The 19,064-nt window shown below is 41.3% G+C and overlaps 1 protein-coding gene across 4 annotated transcripts in view; it reads right to left on the bottom strand.

Annotated features, from left to right (window-relative positions):
• CTNND2 (catenin delta 2) overlaps positions 1-19,064 on the bottom strand; it is a 921,118-nt gene that overhangs the window by 523,517 nt on the left and 378,537 nt on the right. For 2 of the 4 annotated variants that reach the window (XM_082258174.1, XM_082258172.1), the window contains exon 8: positions 18,399-18,590. In XM_082258174.1, coding sequence (XP_082114300.1) covers positions 18,399-18,590 — 192 coding nt within the window. Of the gene's footprint in view, positions 1-18,398; positions 18,594-19,064 lie in introns of all 4 variants that reach the window. The other 2 variants (XM_082258173.1, XM_082258171.1) reach the window with 1 other exon arrangement.

Here is a 19,064-nt window from a genome sequence, read left to right on the forward strand (position 1 = left end):
AGGGAGCTGCAACAGTCCACGAAGACCAAAGATCCATTAAAATGTCTTTTGGAAAAACAAAGTACATATGCTGTAAAGCTGGAGTACTAGAGGCTGCTATCTTCAGAGATAACCCTACTCTGCAGAGGTATAAGAAAAAAAAGGAAGAAGCGCCAGCTAAGTGCAGCATTAAACAGGTAGAATTTATTAATACAGGATTCAAAACACTCACAGGATCCAAGAAGATATGCACTTGTATAGTATAAGGAAAAAACGCCACATGCTCAGTCCTGCAGGGGCCACCTGTGGTGCAAAACGCAAGAGGAGATGGGGCATGGACGCCCTGTCTCACCAGGAAGTCCATGCTGCCCAGCATGGAATGCAGAGCAGGAGTAACATCACTGGGAAGAGCAGAGAAGGCTTGAGAATGCTAGGTTAGCTAGCTAGCTCGTAGCCTAGCATTCTCAAGCCTTCTCCGCTCATCCCAGTGATGTCACTCCCTCTCTGCGATCCATGCTGGTCCGCGCGGACTTTCTGGTAACACAGGGCATCTATGCCCCATCTCCTCGGGTAATTTGGACCACACATGGCTCATGCAGGACTGAGCAAGTGGCATATTTGCCCTTACACTATACAAGCACATATCTTCTTGGATCCTGTGAATGATTTTAATCCTGTTTTAATCAATTCTACCTGTTTATTGCTGCACTTAAGTGGTGCTTTTTTATCTTTTATTAAAGAGAAAGTTTTGCCTTTAGTTATATATTAAGGACTGGTAAGCTACCATTTGTTACATTTTTGCTTTTAGATTTGGATTTACTTTAAATGGGGTAAAATACATACTGTACATGCAATACTATCAATTTTACAGCAGTTCTAGTTATGCAACTTCGGTTTTGCAATCCACATTTCTGGTTATGTAACACTGATTTACTATTCATGGCATTAGACTAATTTGATTACCCACATAGGTTTGGGTGTTAGGGAATTACTGTTATGTAGTTGATTTTGAGTAGTTGTTTGTGGTTACTACCAGACTTGTATAAAGTACTCGAAATTTCTACTTGAGTAAAAGTACAAGTGCTCGATCAAAAAGTGACTTGAGTAGAAGTGGAAGTGCTCGCAGAAAAAGTTACTTAAGTAGAAGTACTAAAGTATTCAACTTTTTTTTACTTAAGTATTGCAAGTAGTTTTTTCAAAAAATTTGCTACTTAAGTACTAAAAGTAAAAAGTACCAGTAGTTTTGAAAAAAAAATTCTACTCAAGTACTGAAAGTAGAAGTACAAGTACTGTGTTATGTAGTTATTAAAGAAAGAAGTCAAAAGTTTGAACATCATATTGGTTTTTATTATTTCAAATGATTTATTCAAATGATTAACCTGTGTTTGTTAGTAGTTTCTTGATGCACTTTAAGCGCTGTAGCACCATTTATTTGTTTGTTTCATATTTTCTTTTTATTGGAAAGATTTGGTATAGCAGCTTTTATTATACACAGCCTTTATTTTCGTATGCGCTGATTTACAAATGACATTATACACATTTTTTTGAGCTTTATGCAACCTGCCATCTACTGTTCTGGCAGTGGTAATTTTTTTAAAAGTAACGAGTAACTATGCAGCACAAAAAAAAAATACTTGAGTAGAAGTATCGAAATCATCGAAAAAATGTAGTGAAGTAAAAGTAGAAGTAGGAGAAAAAAATTCTACTCTAGGAAAGTACAGATACCGCATTTCGGTACTTAAGTACAGTACTTAAGTAGTTCTACTTCGTTACTATACATCTCTGGTTACTACACACACTATATAACCAAAAGTATTGGGACACCTGCCTTTACACGCACATGAACTTTAGTGGCATCCCAGTCTTAGTCCATAGGGTTCAATATTGAGTTGGCCCACCCTTTGCAGCTATAACTGCTTCAACTCTTCTGAGAAGGCTGTCTACAAGGTTTAGGAGTGTGTCTATGGGAATGTTTGACCATTCTTCCAGAATCATTTGTGAGGTCACACACTGATGAGAAGGTCTGGCTCACAGTCTCCGTCCTAATTTATCCCAAAGGGGTTCAATCAGGTTGAGATCAGAACTCTGTGCCGGCCAGTCAAGTTCCTCCACCCCAAACTCTTTCATCCAGGTCTTTATGGACCTTGTTTGTGGAACAGGAAGGGGCCACTCCCATACTGTTCCCACTAAGTTTGAAAGTTTGAAGCATGAAATTGTCCAAAATGTCTTGGTATGCTAATGCCTTAAGAGTTCCCTTCACTGGAACAAAGGGGCCAAGCCCAACCTGTGAAAAACAACCCCACACCATAATCCCCCCTCCACCAAATGACTTAGACCAGAAGAAAAAGCAGGGTCAATAAAGACGTGGATGAGCGAGTTAGGGGTGGAGGAACTTGACTGGCCTGCACAAAGACCTGACCTTAACCTGATAGAACACCTTTGGGATGAATTGGAGTGGAGACTGTGAGCCAGGTTTACTTGTCCACATCAGTGTCTGACCTCACAAATGCGCTTCTGGAAGAATGGTCAAATATTGCCATAGACACACTCCTAAACCTTGTGGACAGCCTTCCCAGAAGAGATGAAACTGTTATAGCAACAAAGGGTGGGCCAACTCAACATTGAACTCTACGTTCTAAGACTGGGATACCATTAAAGTTCATGTGCGTGTAAATGAAGGTGTCCCAATACTTTTGGTAATATAGTGTATAATTTAAGACTAGTAACCCTATAAAATATTACATGTGTATGTATAAAAAATGCACCAAAATAATAATTTCTTGTTGTCAACAGTAATTATACATCTTCCAACTATTTTCTGCAGTTGAAAGTTGAAAATGACACAAGGACTCTGGTTGGCTGCTGTGGACCACAAAGTTTTACCTGTTTAGAACATTTTTTTTATAAATAAGAGCCTTTGTGTTTACAAAACAATGCCTGACCTGATTTTAATAGCACAAATTAACTTTTTTATGATTGTCCTTCACCACTATAAATAGTAAGAGCTTATATATACACTAGAAAAATATGTATGTTGCTTTGGGGTGAAAAGTCGGCTATAGGGTCTCACTAAAACGATGAAAAGGGAAGCTGCAATGGACACAAATTGCAGAAGCTGTGGTCCTGGAATTTGTAAATGCACAGGTTTCAGAGCATGTCATATATCAGGCCTTGACTCTGAGTGTTAGGTGCTTGTGACTATGGAAAGGTTTTGATGTTATCATTGACACCACAACATCAGGGCTTCTACAAGAAGAGGCAGCACACCATAACATTTGATTGGCTGTCAGAAAACTGTGGAATGCAGCTAGACTTGCCTGACAAACAAAAATACTTATGGGGTGCAGCAGCCATATTCTTGGAGACATTCTGTTAGTACAGACTCTGACATTAATCATGCTATCCTGTGTCTAGTAATAAATACATTGGGCTGAGGGTAAGCAAAGGACCTCCCTCAGCCCAATGTAGCCCAAACCTCCCTAATTTATAAGAGTGCTGATGGAAGCCACTATACATAGCTCCCAATTTTCCCTGATTTTTAGGGACTTTCCCTCATTCGGAATAATGTCCCTCTGTCCTCCTTATTTGTCCCTCTTTTTAGTCTGATCTATCTAGTTGTATTCAAAATGGACTACTGATCTATCAAAAAAAGTGTTTTACAGTTCTAAACCTTTCATCCAATTTTTTAATTTCTGCATTTTTAAATTTCAAAAGCCAAAATAAAGGAATATTAGTGGTAAAAAAGCATTTGCAGGTTTAACCAATCATTTTTATTTGTACAATTCTCCTTTAAGGGAGGTGGGAGGTGTGGCAGGGGTGTGTCCTATGCCTACATACTTTTGCTAATAGGTGTCCCTCATTCCCATCCCAAAAAGTTGGGAGGTATAGCTATAGTCTAAAGTCCTAGCAAATTAATGGCATTGTTATGTTTTGACATATGCTCCCAGCACTGGTCAGAAAGATTAGGTTTCATAAAGTGTTACGTCGTGCTAGGAATTAGTTTGGGGGCAGCCTTTCTCAACTTCTTCAAAATAGAAACACACTTGAAATAAATGTAAGACCTTAGGCAATTCCTACCAATAAGTACTATATTTCCAACCTGAGGGACATTAGCTGGGTGGTCAGTGGGGAAAATGCTACTTACATTGGTTGTCATTAGGAAGAATACTCTTTATATTGGTGGCCAGTGGGAAGAATACCTTTCCTACAGACTACTGACACCAATGATCTTTTTAGCTATCTGAGAGGCAGAAATTGCTAATTGCTCAAGCAACCATTAGCAACCACTGGAAGAAACCTAGGGTTTCACAGAGGCCCAGTTAAAGAGGATTTTCACTGCATCTGAGTACCACAAACCAAAAATGCTATTAAAATAATTTTTATAATATTCAAAGCAAACTTCCCCATCCATCCATCCATGTTTTCATGATTTATTATAGTGATAAATCTCTTTGAAAAACACCCCCCAGCATTTCTGGCTGTGGCCATCTTGAGTAATGGCAAATGATTTATGTCCTGCCCTCAACTCAAGTATGCATGCAGGAGAGTGTGCTTAGCTGAGAAAACCCTTTGCCTATGCATGGAAACGAGGAAGTAACTGAAGAAATGTAAAAAAAAAAGTTTAAAACAAGTAAATATAATATAATTTCTTATCTATTTACTAATGTTAGCAGTATAAGGATTAAAAAGAATGAATATTGATTGGAAGAATTAAGTTCCACCTTAAGAAAGGCTGGTTTAGGGATACATATAGTCGTTCAGCTGCATCTTTGAATATCAAATTCAAATAAAGCCACACTTCATCTTTACCCGCAAGCAGGGCTATTGGATACAATCACTCACAGTGTGAATACATAGCACTCATGTAAAAGGCCTTAACCTACATCTAAGACTCACATACTGCCACTCTGGTCTCGCTACTGCTCTGCAAAGCGATCCCATCTTGCTGCCTTCCAGAAACCTTACTGTTGACCTCACTTTCACCTGTTGATGGGATATTTCCTTCTTCTTCTGCCCACCTCCACAATGGTGCATATGGAGCAGTTAACACATGAAATAAACTGAATTGTGTAAAACCATTTATTAACCTTCTTAGCGGGGTACCGCCAGAAGCATCGCTGGATCCTGTAAAAGAGGTTACTTACCTTGTCACTGGGATCCAGCGATGTATGCGAGCGGTATGCGGCGGGGGATCTTCCTCCCGATCTTCTCCGTGCCCCGGCTTCCCTCTCCTGCGAAGTGACATTCGCAGGGGGGTGGAACCGGCGGCAAATTCAAATGTAAAACACACCAAACACACTGATACCATTTAAAATAAAATAAATTCACATTACATTGCCCCCAGTGCCCTTTCCTGCAGTTTTACTGTACTTTTTATGTATATATATATATATACACATATATATACACGTATATATATATATATATATATATATATATATATATATATATATATACACGTATATATTTATATATATATATATATATATATATATACAGTATATATATATATATATATATATATATATATGTATACATACATACATACTTTAACTTATTTATAGTTTTTTATTATATTATAATTTATGATTTTGTGTTTCAAACTTTATCATACCCAAGGTGTTATAAAGAAGAACGCACAGTAAAAAAAAAAATATGTAAATAGTTGGTTTGGGCTGCTCATTCTCAAGAATTACATGCAAAATAATGGTACCGCTTTCAGCACCTAAAATCCGAAAGAATCATACCGCCAGGGAGGTTAAAACACCACATAAAAACCTGGCACTTGTATGTTTTTTTGTTTCAACAGAAGCTCCAAAAGGAGTTTAGATATGACACACCCTACTTTTATTCCCTTTTTGTTCAGCATTTGATAATTTAATGGATAATTTACTTTAAAAAAAAAAAGGCCTTGACTGACCCTTTTAGTATTAACGGTCATGATTTTTCTTCAACACCTCCAAAAAAAAAAAAAAAAAAAAAAAAGCTCTACAGCACCTGGTATTCCAAAGTATGCCTCTATTCATACACTAACTAATACCAATCCTACTTGCTTCAAAGAACAAACAAAAACAAGCACATTTAGACACAGTCAATACTTTAATAATTTCCTAGTCTACCACGTTATCTAAAAACCTTTACCCATTCCCAAATTCATACATACCATCATTCTTTTTTGCACATACTGTATATTTGGGCTTGCATAAAGTATTATCCAAACCACTTAATTCATTATTAATAATCTACAGTAATTCAAAGCAATATCAATGTTTAATCCACATTTGTAGGTGATATTAAAACCAGATATCAGCCCCCACAAGGGTCGGTAGGGCACACAAACAGCCACATGTGTAAAAACATAAGGCTTTGAAAATATTGCTCTCTTTCTTTTTTTTTTCTTTTTTTCCTTTAGGTCACATGATTAGGTTTCCTCTTTTAATCTCACCATGGCATGGGAGGGGGCGGAGCTAAACAACAGCAGGTCACATGTTCTTTGACATCACTTTAGCTAATTGATGCCCTTTTTTTCAGGCTATTCAGAGTGTGCTGTCAGTAAGGTATGTGCTCCGCCTCTGAGGCAAATCAGATGCTTGATTGACAGCAGACTCTGCTTTAAATTATATGGAAACAAAATGGTGGACCCCCTATGGATGGGACTATAAAGGCAACCAAGCATCTACAAGTAGTATAAAAAATATATATTAGATTGTTAAAAAAGACATACTTGTCTCAACAAGCACACGGAAAACAAATATAACAACACATGTATAAAAATATTGTCACGGCTGATACACAATACTTTGCAGGTAATGGAACTTCATTGCAAAAGAGCCACTTGGAACCCAAAATTATTTGGGAGAGAAGGGCTGGGATCACAGTAGGATCAAAAGAGCAGTTGGACAAGACATACACAAAAGCTCTGTAAGTACTCATAGTATACATGTTTCTTTAGCTTAGCCCCTTTAGCCCCTCCAAATTCTATATATTTTGAAGGGTCCGCTGTCAGTTAAGCATCTGTTCTACCTAGGGGGTGGAGCACATGCCTGACTGACAATGCACTCAATTCTGAATGGCCTGGAAGGGAGGATGTGGAATAGCTAAAGCAATGTCACTTTACACGTGATCCGCGGTTATGTGGCTCCACCTCCAACCCAGCCCTGTTGTGATGCAGACTCTCGCATTGGTTAACAAACACTTAACTTTATTGTCACATTTTGCAAATGCATTTTGCATTTTTTTGTTTCGTGTGTAGTACAAATAGTACCATTTCCAATGGTTTTGCATAACATGGAAACTTTCTTATTACCTGCCATAGCTCTTCCTCCATCTTCCCCTATTCCACCCACCATAGGAACTTATGCCTGTTTGACCTGTCTGTCCCTTTAAAATCAAATTCACCCTCTCCCACAATGCTAGTTTAGGCTCCATTCATACATGTACGACTCTAAAATTACGCTGACTTTGGAGTGAAACTTTGGTGTAACTTTGACGCAACTATAGATTGGTGCAACTTGGATACTACTTTGGCTTTGACCAGTGATTATGGACAACTTGTGCACAACTGTTTCATTGTATAACACTGTCATGCAACTTTTGAGGGTTAACATTGAAGTCTATGACCCTCATGTTGCATGCAAGTTGGACCAAAGTAGTACATGAACTATTTTGAAGTTGCTGCAACTTTAAATAGCACATATATGAATAATTTACATTGGAAAACATGGGGAACGACATGTCATGGGACTTTGTTGTCCAAAGTTGAATGACAAGTGGCACACGTGTGAATGGAGCCCTAAATACATTTCCAGCCTTTCCATAAACCTATCACCCAGCACAGCAGACCCCCTTTCATTGAGGTGCAAGCCATCTTTAGCATATAGGTTGTACTCCAATGAAAAGTCGGCCTAGTTCTCTATAAACCCAAATCCTTTCCACTTACACCAGGTTTTCAGCCATTTATGCAGTTCTCTAAATTCCCCTGTCTTTCTTGTGTTGGGCATGGCACAGGCAATATTTCAGAAAATATCACCATGAATACTGAATGCCTTTCTCGTTTCTTGAGGCCCTAAAATGCCAGGACAGTACAAATACCCCCCCCCCCCCCCAATTTCAGAAAATATCACCATGAATACTGAATGCCTTTCTCGTTTCTTGAGGCCCTAAAATGCCAGGACAGTACAAATACCCCCCCCCCCCCCCCAAAAAAAAAAAAAAAAAAAAAACATTGTTTGCAAAGTAGACAGTCAAAGGTATTTAAAAAGGCACAGTGAGTTTTTTAAAGTTTTAATTCTTTGTCACAGTTTTCTGGAAAATGAAGAAGATATATAAAGTTTTTTCACAAAGTTGTCATTTTAACAAGTTATTTCCCATACAAAACATAGGCATACTTAGAATAACAACCCAAAACACATTCCACTATGCCTTCTGAGTATGGTAATACCACATGTGATGAGACTCTTTCACAGCCTAAATGCATAGAGGGGCCCAAAATCCATGGAGAACTTTTGGGCATTCAAAGAGCATAAATTACACATCTAGTTTCCTGACTACCTGTCACATTTTTGGAGGCCCTGAAACACCAAGACAGTGGAAGCACCCAAAAAAATGACCCCATTTTGAAAAGCAAACATTCCAAGGTATTTTCTGGAAGGCATAGTGAGTCTTTTGAAAATATCATTTTTGCAACAAGTTTTTGGAAAATGCAGGAAAGAAAATGAAAATGTATTTTTTTTTTACACAAAGTTGTCAATTAAAGTGATACTAAAGTCTGTTTTTTTGGCTAAAAAATAACAAACATGTCATACTTACCTACTCTGTGCAGTGGTTTTGCACAGAGCAGCCCAGATCCTTCCCTTCTCAGGTCCCTCTTTGGTGCTCCTGGCTCCTCCTTTCTATTGAGTGCCCCCATAGCAAGCTGCTATCTATGGGAGCACCCGAGCCGAGCCGCTGCTCTATGTGTTCATTCAGACACAGAGCGTTGGCTAAGCCCCATCCCCTTTCTTTCCTCATTGGCACACCGAATTTGATTGACAGCAGTGGTAGCCAAAGGCGCTCTGCTGCTGTCTCAACCAATTAGGAGGGAGAGTCCCGGGCAGCCGAGTCTTTCCTGCAACATCGCTGGATAGAGATGGGGCTCAGGTAAGTATTGGGGGGGAGGTTTCTGCACACAGAAGGTTTTTTTATCTTAATGCATAGAATGCATTAAGAAACAAAAACCTTCGGCCTTTACAACCACTTTAAGATATTTCTAACACACATCATAGGCATACCTGGAAATACAACCCAAAACACATTCTGCTACTCCTCCCAAGTATGGGTATTGAATGTGACTTTTTCACAGCCTAGCCACATAGAAGGGCCCAAAATCCAAGGAGTATCTTTAACCTCCCTGGCGGTATGATTATGTCTGGAATTTTGTACCAAAAGCGGTACAATTTTTTGCATGGAAATTTGGTGTTATATATTATAGGCCTACAATTCTTAGTAATTACTGACTTAAACCTGACCAAACAAGACTCTAGTAGACATCCCAGATGTGATAAACTTTGAAACACAAAATCATGAATTATAATCTAATAAAAAATATAATTTTATTCAATAATGTAGTAAATAATGAAATTTGTCAAACAAAGAAAATTCAATAAACATCCTGCGTGTGATACATTTTGAAACAAGAAACTACACAAAGTCCGACGTCACAATCAGGACAATGGAACCTGGTTTCCTTTCAGACTTTATTTCCATTGCCATCTCTCTTTGAGCAGCCAACTATGCACATCCTGGTAGGTGCTGCCTTTTTTGCGGTTGGCGGGATATAGTCTGCAAAGTGACGACCGGTCAGGCTTTCTGGGTTGACAACGTCAACAGCACGACGTCCAGGTCTATTTACAATTCCAGATGGTGTCTGGTGCTTGACAAAAATCTGCTCAGCCACCTTCCAGGCAAACTCAGAATGAGCAAGAGGCTTGTCACTCTTTGCTCTGTGCAGGATATAAGCGTTCCAAAGACATTGTTCCAGAAGATGTCTGAATATTTTTTATAATATTTTTTTTTGCTTGGTGCGCATAGCCGGATAGAATGTCATGGCCTGATCGGCTCTGTCGACACCTCCCATTGTTTTGTTATAGTCTATCACGACTTGCGGCTTCAGCACATCTTTCCCACATTTTGTGTGGACCATGGCAGTGGAGGTATTGTGCACAGTGCTCATGAGACACACGTCCTTCTTGTCTCGCCATCGCATTGCCATCATCTTACCCTTCTGCCAGGCAACCATTTCTCCGGTTTTTAGTTTTTTTTTGGCAAACAAAGATGGCATGTCTCGTCGGTTTGGCCTAACGGTGCCATATGCGTCGGTTTTATTTTGTAACAAAACCTCATATAGTTCCGGGGACGTATAGAAATTGTCCATGGTCATACAATATCCCTGGTTCAGCAATGGCTCCAGCAATGTAAGGACGGATGATGTGGCCACCCCATAGCCGCTGTACCTGGGGTTGAACTTAGTGCCTTTACTGGTGTAAATTACCGAATTCCAGATGTACCCCGTGGATGACTCGCAGAGCATATAGGATTTGATGCCAAACCGTGCTCTTTTGGATGCAATGTACTGTATCCAGCTTAGGTGTCCCTTGTAGGCCATCAAACTCTTATCCCCGCTGATGTCCCTTTCTGGCACGTATGTCCGCTGGAAATTGGCCACAATAATTTGCCATACCTCCCAGATTTTTTTGAGTTTGGGTGCAGGATGCGTGGCCTCATCAAACTCGTCATTGCTTGTGAAGTGGAAATACTTCATAATCAGGGAAAAGTGGTATTCAGACATCACAATGCCAAAAAACGGAGTGGCCAGTAGCTTGTTGGTGGTCCAGTACCATTTCTGGAATGGTTTCCCCACCAACCCCTGAAGAAAGATGAGTCCCAGAAACTGCCACATATCCTCTTTCGTCACCGGTTCCCACTTTCTGCTTCTGGAAAACCTGGCATGCAGCGTAGCGGATTGCTGCTCTTGGTAGCGATTCGTCTCTGTGACAATTTTTTCAATTACCTCCTCAGTGAGAAATACTTGCAGGTATGCCAGAGGGTTGTCACGCTGGACATCTACCTTCATCCCAGGTGATCCAGTGAACAGGAATCTTGGGGGCGCTACCTGGTCCGCATCGCAGTCAATAGCACACCAAGTGCGCACATCGCTGAGGTCAGGTGCAGGATCATCGCATTGTCACTTGCCAGATCCGTGTCAGTGTCAGACGACAAATCACCCCATGACTCACTATCGTTCACTTCCGCGAGCACCTCCGGGTCGCTGCCGCTGTCACTCAGCTGGTCCAAAAGCGCTTTAGTAAAGTGGCGCTTTTTTGATGCCACAATATTTATTTTTTTTGGGCACAAATGACAATATAATGTCAGGCAAGGGGCACTGTACTGTGACAAATGTCAGATCTGAGGTAATCTGAGGTGATACAGTGTAATCCTCTCAGATTACATTGTATCACCTCTTTTATTTATTTTTACAATGTTTGAAATTCCCACCCAGTTCCGCTCCCGTGCACCGCCTCTGCTCGCAGGGAACGGAACCAGGAAGTCAGACGCCGGTCAGCCGGCGATCGGAGCGAAGGACATCGCTGGATCGCCGGGACAAGGTAAGTGCATTACCCGGGGAGCTAAGGGGGCTCTGCTGGCACTCTGCAATACTACCCCGAGCGTGACTCAGGGTTACAGCTCCTGACTGAAAAAATTAACCCCGAGTCACGCTCGGGATCACCGCTAGGGAGGTTAAGGGTACCCGGGGCATAAATTAGGCATCTCATTTCCTGGCTACCTATTACATTTTTGGAGGCCCTGGAGTACCAGAACAGTGGAAACACCCACAAAATGACCACATTTGGAAAGCAATTACCCCAAAGTAATTTCTAAGAGGCATAGTAAGTCTTTTAAAGGCTTATTATTTTGCCACACGTTTTTGGAAAATGGGGAATGAAAATTATTATTTTTACACAAAGTTGTCAGTTTAATAAGATATTTTTCACACACTGCATAGGCATACTTAGTATTTCACCCCAAACGCTTTTTGCTACTCCTCCCAAGTGTGGCGATACCACATGTGTGAGACTTTTTCACTTTTTGGACTGATTCATTTACCAGACATTGTATCTTGTGTATCACACAAATTAACCTATTGTATCAAAACCAATGTACTGTAATGGTCACCTCTATATGAGTAGTCGGAGAATATAGGAAGGAAGGATTTACCCCCTTAATGACCAGGCCATTTTTTTCAATTCGGCCCTGTGTTATTTTAACGAACAATTGCGCGGTCGTGCGATGCTGTACCCAAATAAAGTTGATGTATTTTTTTTCCCACAAATAGAGCTTTCTTTTGGTGGTATTTGATCACCTGTGCGATTTTTATATTTTGTGCTAAACACAAAAAAGGGCGACAATTCTGAAAAAAAAAAAAAAAAAAACAATATTTTTCCCTTTCTGATATATAACATTCCAAAAAAAAATTTTAAAATCAAAATTTAACATTTTAGGCCAATTTGTTTTTCTGCTACATATTTTTGGTAAAAAAATTGCAATAAGCTTATTTTGATTGGCTTGCGCAAAAGTTATTGTGTCTACTAACTACGGGAAAGATTTAAGTCATTTTTATTGTTTTTTCTTTTTTACTAGTAATGGCGCAAACTGTGATTTTTAGCGGGACTGTGACATTGCGGCAGACAGATCGGACCCCTAACTGACATTTTTGGGGGGACCAGTGATATTACTACAGTAATCAGTGCTAAAAATATGCAGTTACTGTAATAATGACATTGGCAGGGAAGGGGTTAACACTGGGTGATCAAGGGGTTAAATGTGAGCCTAGGGGAGTGTTTCTAACTGTATGGGGGGCGGGGCTTGTGAAATGATCACAGAGACCTGTGATCCTATATAGCAGGATCACAGGAGCACTGTGATCATTCCAGAGAGAAGAACAGTCAGCTGTGTTTACAACAGCTGACCGTTCTTCTCTCTCAGCGGGGGACGATCGTGGGTGTCAAGCGGCAATCGGAGCCGCCTGCCCCATGCATTGGAGTCCCCGCTGCAGGTGCGCGACCGACGTATACCTACAGGAGGACGATCCTTAAGTGGTTAAAGCATGTTATACAGCACAGTGCTTGTGCCGTGTAATATGGCCCCCTGTATCACCTGAAAATACCTGGCTGATCTTGCCTGGCTATGCCCTCCCCCCCTGTAAACTGACCACAGTTTATCATGGCTGCTGAGCCCTGACACCGTGATCAGTTTACGTGCCTCCATCATCCACAGCTCTTCTCTGTCCTCTCTCCCCTCCTCTCTGCTCTGCCTTCTCCCCTCCCTGCCTGACAGCTCTGTCCACTCCACAATCCTCCCCTTCAACTGCTCTCATAATACAACAACCTTGCAACAATCCCCTCTGTTATGTTAAATAATGTCCAGTACATTTGTATTTTAACCACTTGCCGTCTGCTCACTAGAGCACTACTGCGGCAAAGTGGCTGTTGTAGGTCTGACGATGTAGACCTACGTCGGCAGACCCTCCCCGTACTCGGCGGCGCGCGCGCGCCGCCGGAGGCTCGCTCCCGCTGTATTCAGTCACAGCGGGAATCGGGCCAGGGGAGGAGCAGCGGCGATCGCCGCTGCTCTTCCCCGATCGTCGGGGAATCGAGTCTGGAGATCCGCCCGCTTGTGTAAACAAAGCGGGCGGATCTCCGAAGTGACAGGCAGGGTCAGATTGCAGGGTTCAGCATAGCTGAACCTGCGATCTGTCCTTGAGTCACTCAGTCACCTCCCCCCACACACGTCAGTAAGCACCAGGCATACATTAACCCCTCCCTCTCCAATAAAATTAACCCCTTCCCTGCCAGTGTCATTTTTTACAGTAACAGTGCATATGTATAGCACTGATTACTGTAGTAATGTCACTGGTAACCCCAAAAGTGTCAAAAATGTCAGTCAAAGATCCGATCTGTCCGCCGCAATGTCGCAGTCCAGCAAAAAAAATCGCCGCCATTGCTCGATAAAAAAAACCACCAAAAACGACAGAAATATTTCCCTTAGTTAGTAAACGCAATACCTTTTGCGCAAACCAATCAAAATACGCTTATTGCGATTTTTTTTTTACCAAAAATATGTAGCAGAAATCAATTTGGCCTAAAATGATAAATGTTGATTTTTTTCAAAATTGTTGCTCTTTTTTTGTTTATAGCGCAAAAAGTAAAAATCGCACAGGTGATCAAATACCACCAAAAGAAATCTTTGTTTGTGGGAAAAAAAGGACATAAATTTCTTTTGGGTACAGCGTCGCATGGCCGCGCAATTGTCAGTTAAAGTTGCACAGTGCCGAATCGCAAAAAGTGGCCCAGACGTAAGACAGCAAAATCCTCCAGTGGTAAAGTGGTTAAAAAAAATGTCGCTGTGTACCTGATTTCAGAGTGCCCACATGACCGACCGTCTCTCTCCTCCTCTCCTCCTCCTGGCTGACATCAGCATTTCTCAGCCCCGCCTGTTTTGCTGTCAGCTCGAGAGAGGAGAGATGCAGCCGGTCATGTGAGCGCCAACTGGCACTCTGAAATTAGATACACAGCGGCAATTGTAAAAAAAACAAATGCACTGGGGATATTATTTAACATAGCAGAGGGGATCGCTGCATGGCTTAACAACCACTTTAAATGAGATGTACAGTCAAAGCTTAAGTTTGTTCTGCACTCCTGTGACCCATTTCAAGCAGAGAGTGGTCTGAAGTCCATTCTCTGCTGACGTCACAGATGTCAATCCAGGCACCGCGTCATTACGACTACGGACCACTGGACCAACTCCCGGCTCAGCCTCTCTGCGAGCTGCTGAGAGCCTGAGCCAGCCACTCCCCGCCCCTCAACAGCCCAGCGCTCCAATGAGCAAGGAGGGGGCAGAGCAGAGAGTTGCTGACTGACAGCAGCTCTCTGCTCGGGGAGATGTCAGAACCGAGTGATCGGCAGTGTTTAATTGCTCGGTTCTCGGTGTAGAGGCGTCGGGGGACAGACCATCGGACCGATTCTGCATCCACTTAGGTAAATGTAAATGGTGGAAAAAACGGATTCCCATAAATCTCCTTTAAAGCAAATTCAAGACTGGTAATAGTAAACCTCAATGTGTTTCAATAATACGTATTGTTAAAACCCCTCCGCCCAGCCCCCAAGAAGTGCAGTATGAGTAGATTACTGTCACTTCCAATACACACCACACTAAACTGCAGCGTTAGCAGAGTCAGGCCTGATCTCTGCTAGCACTAGCAGTTACATTTTTTGGTAGCGGTTAAAAACAGTCCTTGACAACAAGGTGCTTTTTTACCTGTGAGTCACACTAGGTACCTATAAATGTATTGGCCAAAATGTCCAAAAAGAGGTACACTAGTAAAGAGGCCTACATGGTGCAGAGTAGTGGTTCCTGCTAAGGTCAGACGTACCCAACCCTGCTCTTCTGTTGCTGAGTTGCAACAATCAAAGGGTTCTCGTATGCAGCAGAGTGTCGCTCAACCTTCTGGGGAACTGGCAAGCACCAGTGGCCTAGTACATCCTGGTTGTAGTCAAACCAGCACTGCAGTACCACTTGGTGACATGGCGAGTCCCATAAGTGTAGTTCAAGCTGGTGCGGTGACGAGCACAAGTAGTGTCCCACAGCCACCAAGAATTTGAAGGCAGGGCCATAGAGCCCATAGTGTCCTTCCTGATGCACTTGAAATTCTGATTGGGAGCCCACCACTTCTGCAGTGCCCGTATTACCCCCATTCCCTGGCCAACCTGGAATTCAGGTGGAGACAGCTGATTTTACTCCCCGTGATTTCAATGAGCTGTTTTTCATAGAAGATCTGTACAGATCTATTGTGGACCAAAGCAATTTATATGCTGATCAATTTATCGAGGCAAATCCAAATTTGACCCTTGCCAGAGAATTTGCATGGAAATGTATCAATGTTTCCAAATTTAAAACCTTTCTGGGCCTATCCCTCATCAGGGGCATTACAAAAAAGAGTAAGATGTGGTCATACTGGTCCACTGACCCAACTCATTATATGCCTGTGTTCTCTGCTGCCATGGCCAGAACTGGATACGAGCAAATCTTGCGGTTCATGCATTTTAATGACAATAAACTCAGTCGTCCTTGGCGTGATCCTGGATATGACCGGCTCCACAAAATTAGGCCTCTCATAAATCTCTTCAACCAAAAGTTTGCAGTCTTGTATATGCCCCAACAAGCTGTCCACGTTGATGAGTCCCTGATTACATTTTCTGTCTGCCTTGTTTTCAAACAGTTTCCCCCCCAGCAAGCGTGCCAGATTTGGGGACAAGATGTAAAAGCTCTGTGACAGGGCAACAGGCTATACATGTATTTTCTGGATTTACAAGGGAAAAGATAGCAATGTGGAGCCCCCTAACTGCCCAGACTACATGGGGAGCAGTGGCAAGATTGTTTGGGACTTGGTGTCACCCTTATTCGAAAGGGGTACCATTTATACGTGGACAAATTTTACAAAAGCATGCCACTTTTTAGTCACCTTTTTGATTCTGCAGTTGGCGCATGTGGCACCGTGCAACCGAATCACTGGGGCTTCCCCCCAACAATTTGTAGATTCCCGACTTAGAGGGGGGGGGGGGGAGAGCCAGCTTAAAGTGTAATAAATTGCTTGCAGTGAAGTGGAGGGAAACACTGAATGTTTTCGTTCTGTCCTCCATTCACGCAGATACGACAGTCCAAATTGCAACGGCGACTGGTGTTGTCAGCAAGCCCCTCTGTGTTCACTAATACAACCTTAACATGGGAGGAGTGGACTTCAATGACCAGATGATGGTGCCGTACCTAATTGCCCGTAATTCCAGATGCTGGTACAAGAAAGTGTCTGTATACTTATTCCAATTGGCTCTGCTGATAGCTTATGTGCTATACAAAGCATCAGGAAGAAGTGGATCCTACCTAAATTTCCAGGAAGAGATCATCACAGCCCTTCTGTATCCAGAGGGTGTTGTGGCCCAAATTCACAATCCAGACGCAGTGAGCCGGCTGCATGAGAGGCATTTTCCAGATGTCCAATTATATCTATGGCCTAAGACACGGAAGCTACGAGCATTTCATGACTTTGGTTTCGCCAGATATAAACAGCGCCATTGGGAAATTGGGAAAGCATCTTATCACACCAATCTTGGTGTGGTCAGATGCTTTAAGGGCAGAGGAGAGATCTAGAGTCTGACAGACCCCAATTTTTTCAAAAAGAGTACCTGTCACTACTTATTGCTATCATTGGGGAAATTTCCTGTGATAACTATAAAAATGTTAAAAAAAAAAAAAATTAAAGGGAAGGTAACAAAATAAAATGCAAGCATCGGTCTGTTGTCATCTGTAAACAGAAATTGCACCATGTATGTGAGGTATCGCCTCGAACGTCAGATCGAGGGCAGTAACTCTTGCAGTAGACCTCCTCTGTAAATCTAAAGTGGTAACCTGTAAAGGCTTTTAAAAATGTACGCAGTTTGTCACCACTGCATGGGTGTGCGCAATTTTAAAGCATGTCATGTTTGGTATCTGGGTACTGTTTTACCAAACAATTGGGCAATACAGTATCTCACAAAAGTGAGTACACCCCTAACGTTTTTGTAAATATTTTATTATCTTTTCATGTGACAACACTGAAGAAATGCTACTTTACTGCAATGTAAAGTAGTGAGTGTACAGCTTGCATAACAGTGTAAATTTGCTGTCCCCTCAAAATAACTCAACAAACAGCCATTAATGTCTAAAACGCTGTCAACAAAAGTGAGTACACACCTGGGATTCATAAGCCCCAGAAAAAAATTAGTTTATTTCTTCAGCAACAGCTAGATGGACTGTTGCAAAACAGTGAAAAAAACTGAACTTTCTTACAATTAACTCATTCGTAGCTATACAAATGAGCCAATCTTTATTCTATTTTACTATCAGTTACCTGACCAAGTCTGGTTTGGAAACCCTCAATGAAACACAAAGACCAATCCTTTAAAGCCCCTAATGTTTCATAGATACACCACAGCCCATACCTTAAAGCTACCTAATCCAGCAGAAGCTATAAGAGGCTCACTTTCTGTCTCCTTGCTTACCATCCAGAGAACCCCACCTCAAACCTCCACCTCAAACCTCAAAAAACAAAGTTATAAAAAAACAGTAAAAACAGAAAATGAACAAAATAAATGTAGCTTTATTTTTTAAACAATGCATATTATGTAATTGTTGATTTGTATTTAATGTGTTTTTTTTTTTTTTTTTTTTATAAATTACATTGTTACTGTCTCTACATTTCTGTGAATTAGCCTATAAAATTATGTTCAACATATGTCACTGGCAAAAAAAAAGAAAAAGGTATAAATTACTAGCTGTGAAATACTGCTTACCTGTATTGTTGCAATATGAACCAGTGTGTGCTGGTAGTAATGGATCTCCCTGGCTTTGGCTGAGGCTCCTTATAGGTGGCTTCTGGTAAACCCGGTCTTCATAAATGGGTTCTATATGATGTTCAGGGGATTGTAAGGCCCTTAGTTCTGGGCCCAGGTGGCTGTGCTGACTTGTATAAGATGACCGAGATCCTGCTGAGATAAAAAAGAAGAAATCATTTTTAACGCAGAAATAAGTACATAAATAGCTGTAAGGTACACCCACCAGTTTTTTTTTTCAACCAAACTTCTAACTTTCTTGCACAGCTACTTGATCTGCACAGAAAATATAAATGATAAAATTGAACAATAGGTATATGCAAAGGTATAACAAGAGGAGCACCAATCAAATAATCAGTTGACACTTGCATATTATTTTTGGTGTCCATTAAAAGCCAACGTGTTTCAAGGGTTCTGGGGCCCCCTTCATCAGAGCTTAATTAGAGCTGAGGCTGCAGAAATCTGGGCAGATAGAAATCAAAAATTCAAAGGGGTTGCTTAAGATCAATAGGCTACAATTAGAAAGCATGCTCCAGTTTTCAGCTAGATAGGAACAGGCTTTCTGCCAAACTGCAGCACATTGCTCTTAATGCCCTGCCTCAGAATTTCTGATTTTCTATTTGTCCA

The sequence above is a fragment of the Pelophylax lessonae genome, assembly GCF_965119305.1.
Source record: "Pelophylax lessonae genome assembly, chromosome: 5".
In the NCBI taxonomy this organism is placed as follows: domain Eukaryota; kingdom Metazoa; phylum Chordata; class Amphibia; order Anura; family Ranidae; genus Pelophylax; species Pelophylax lessonae.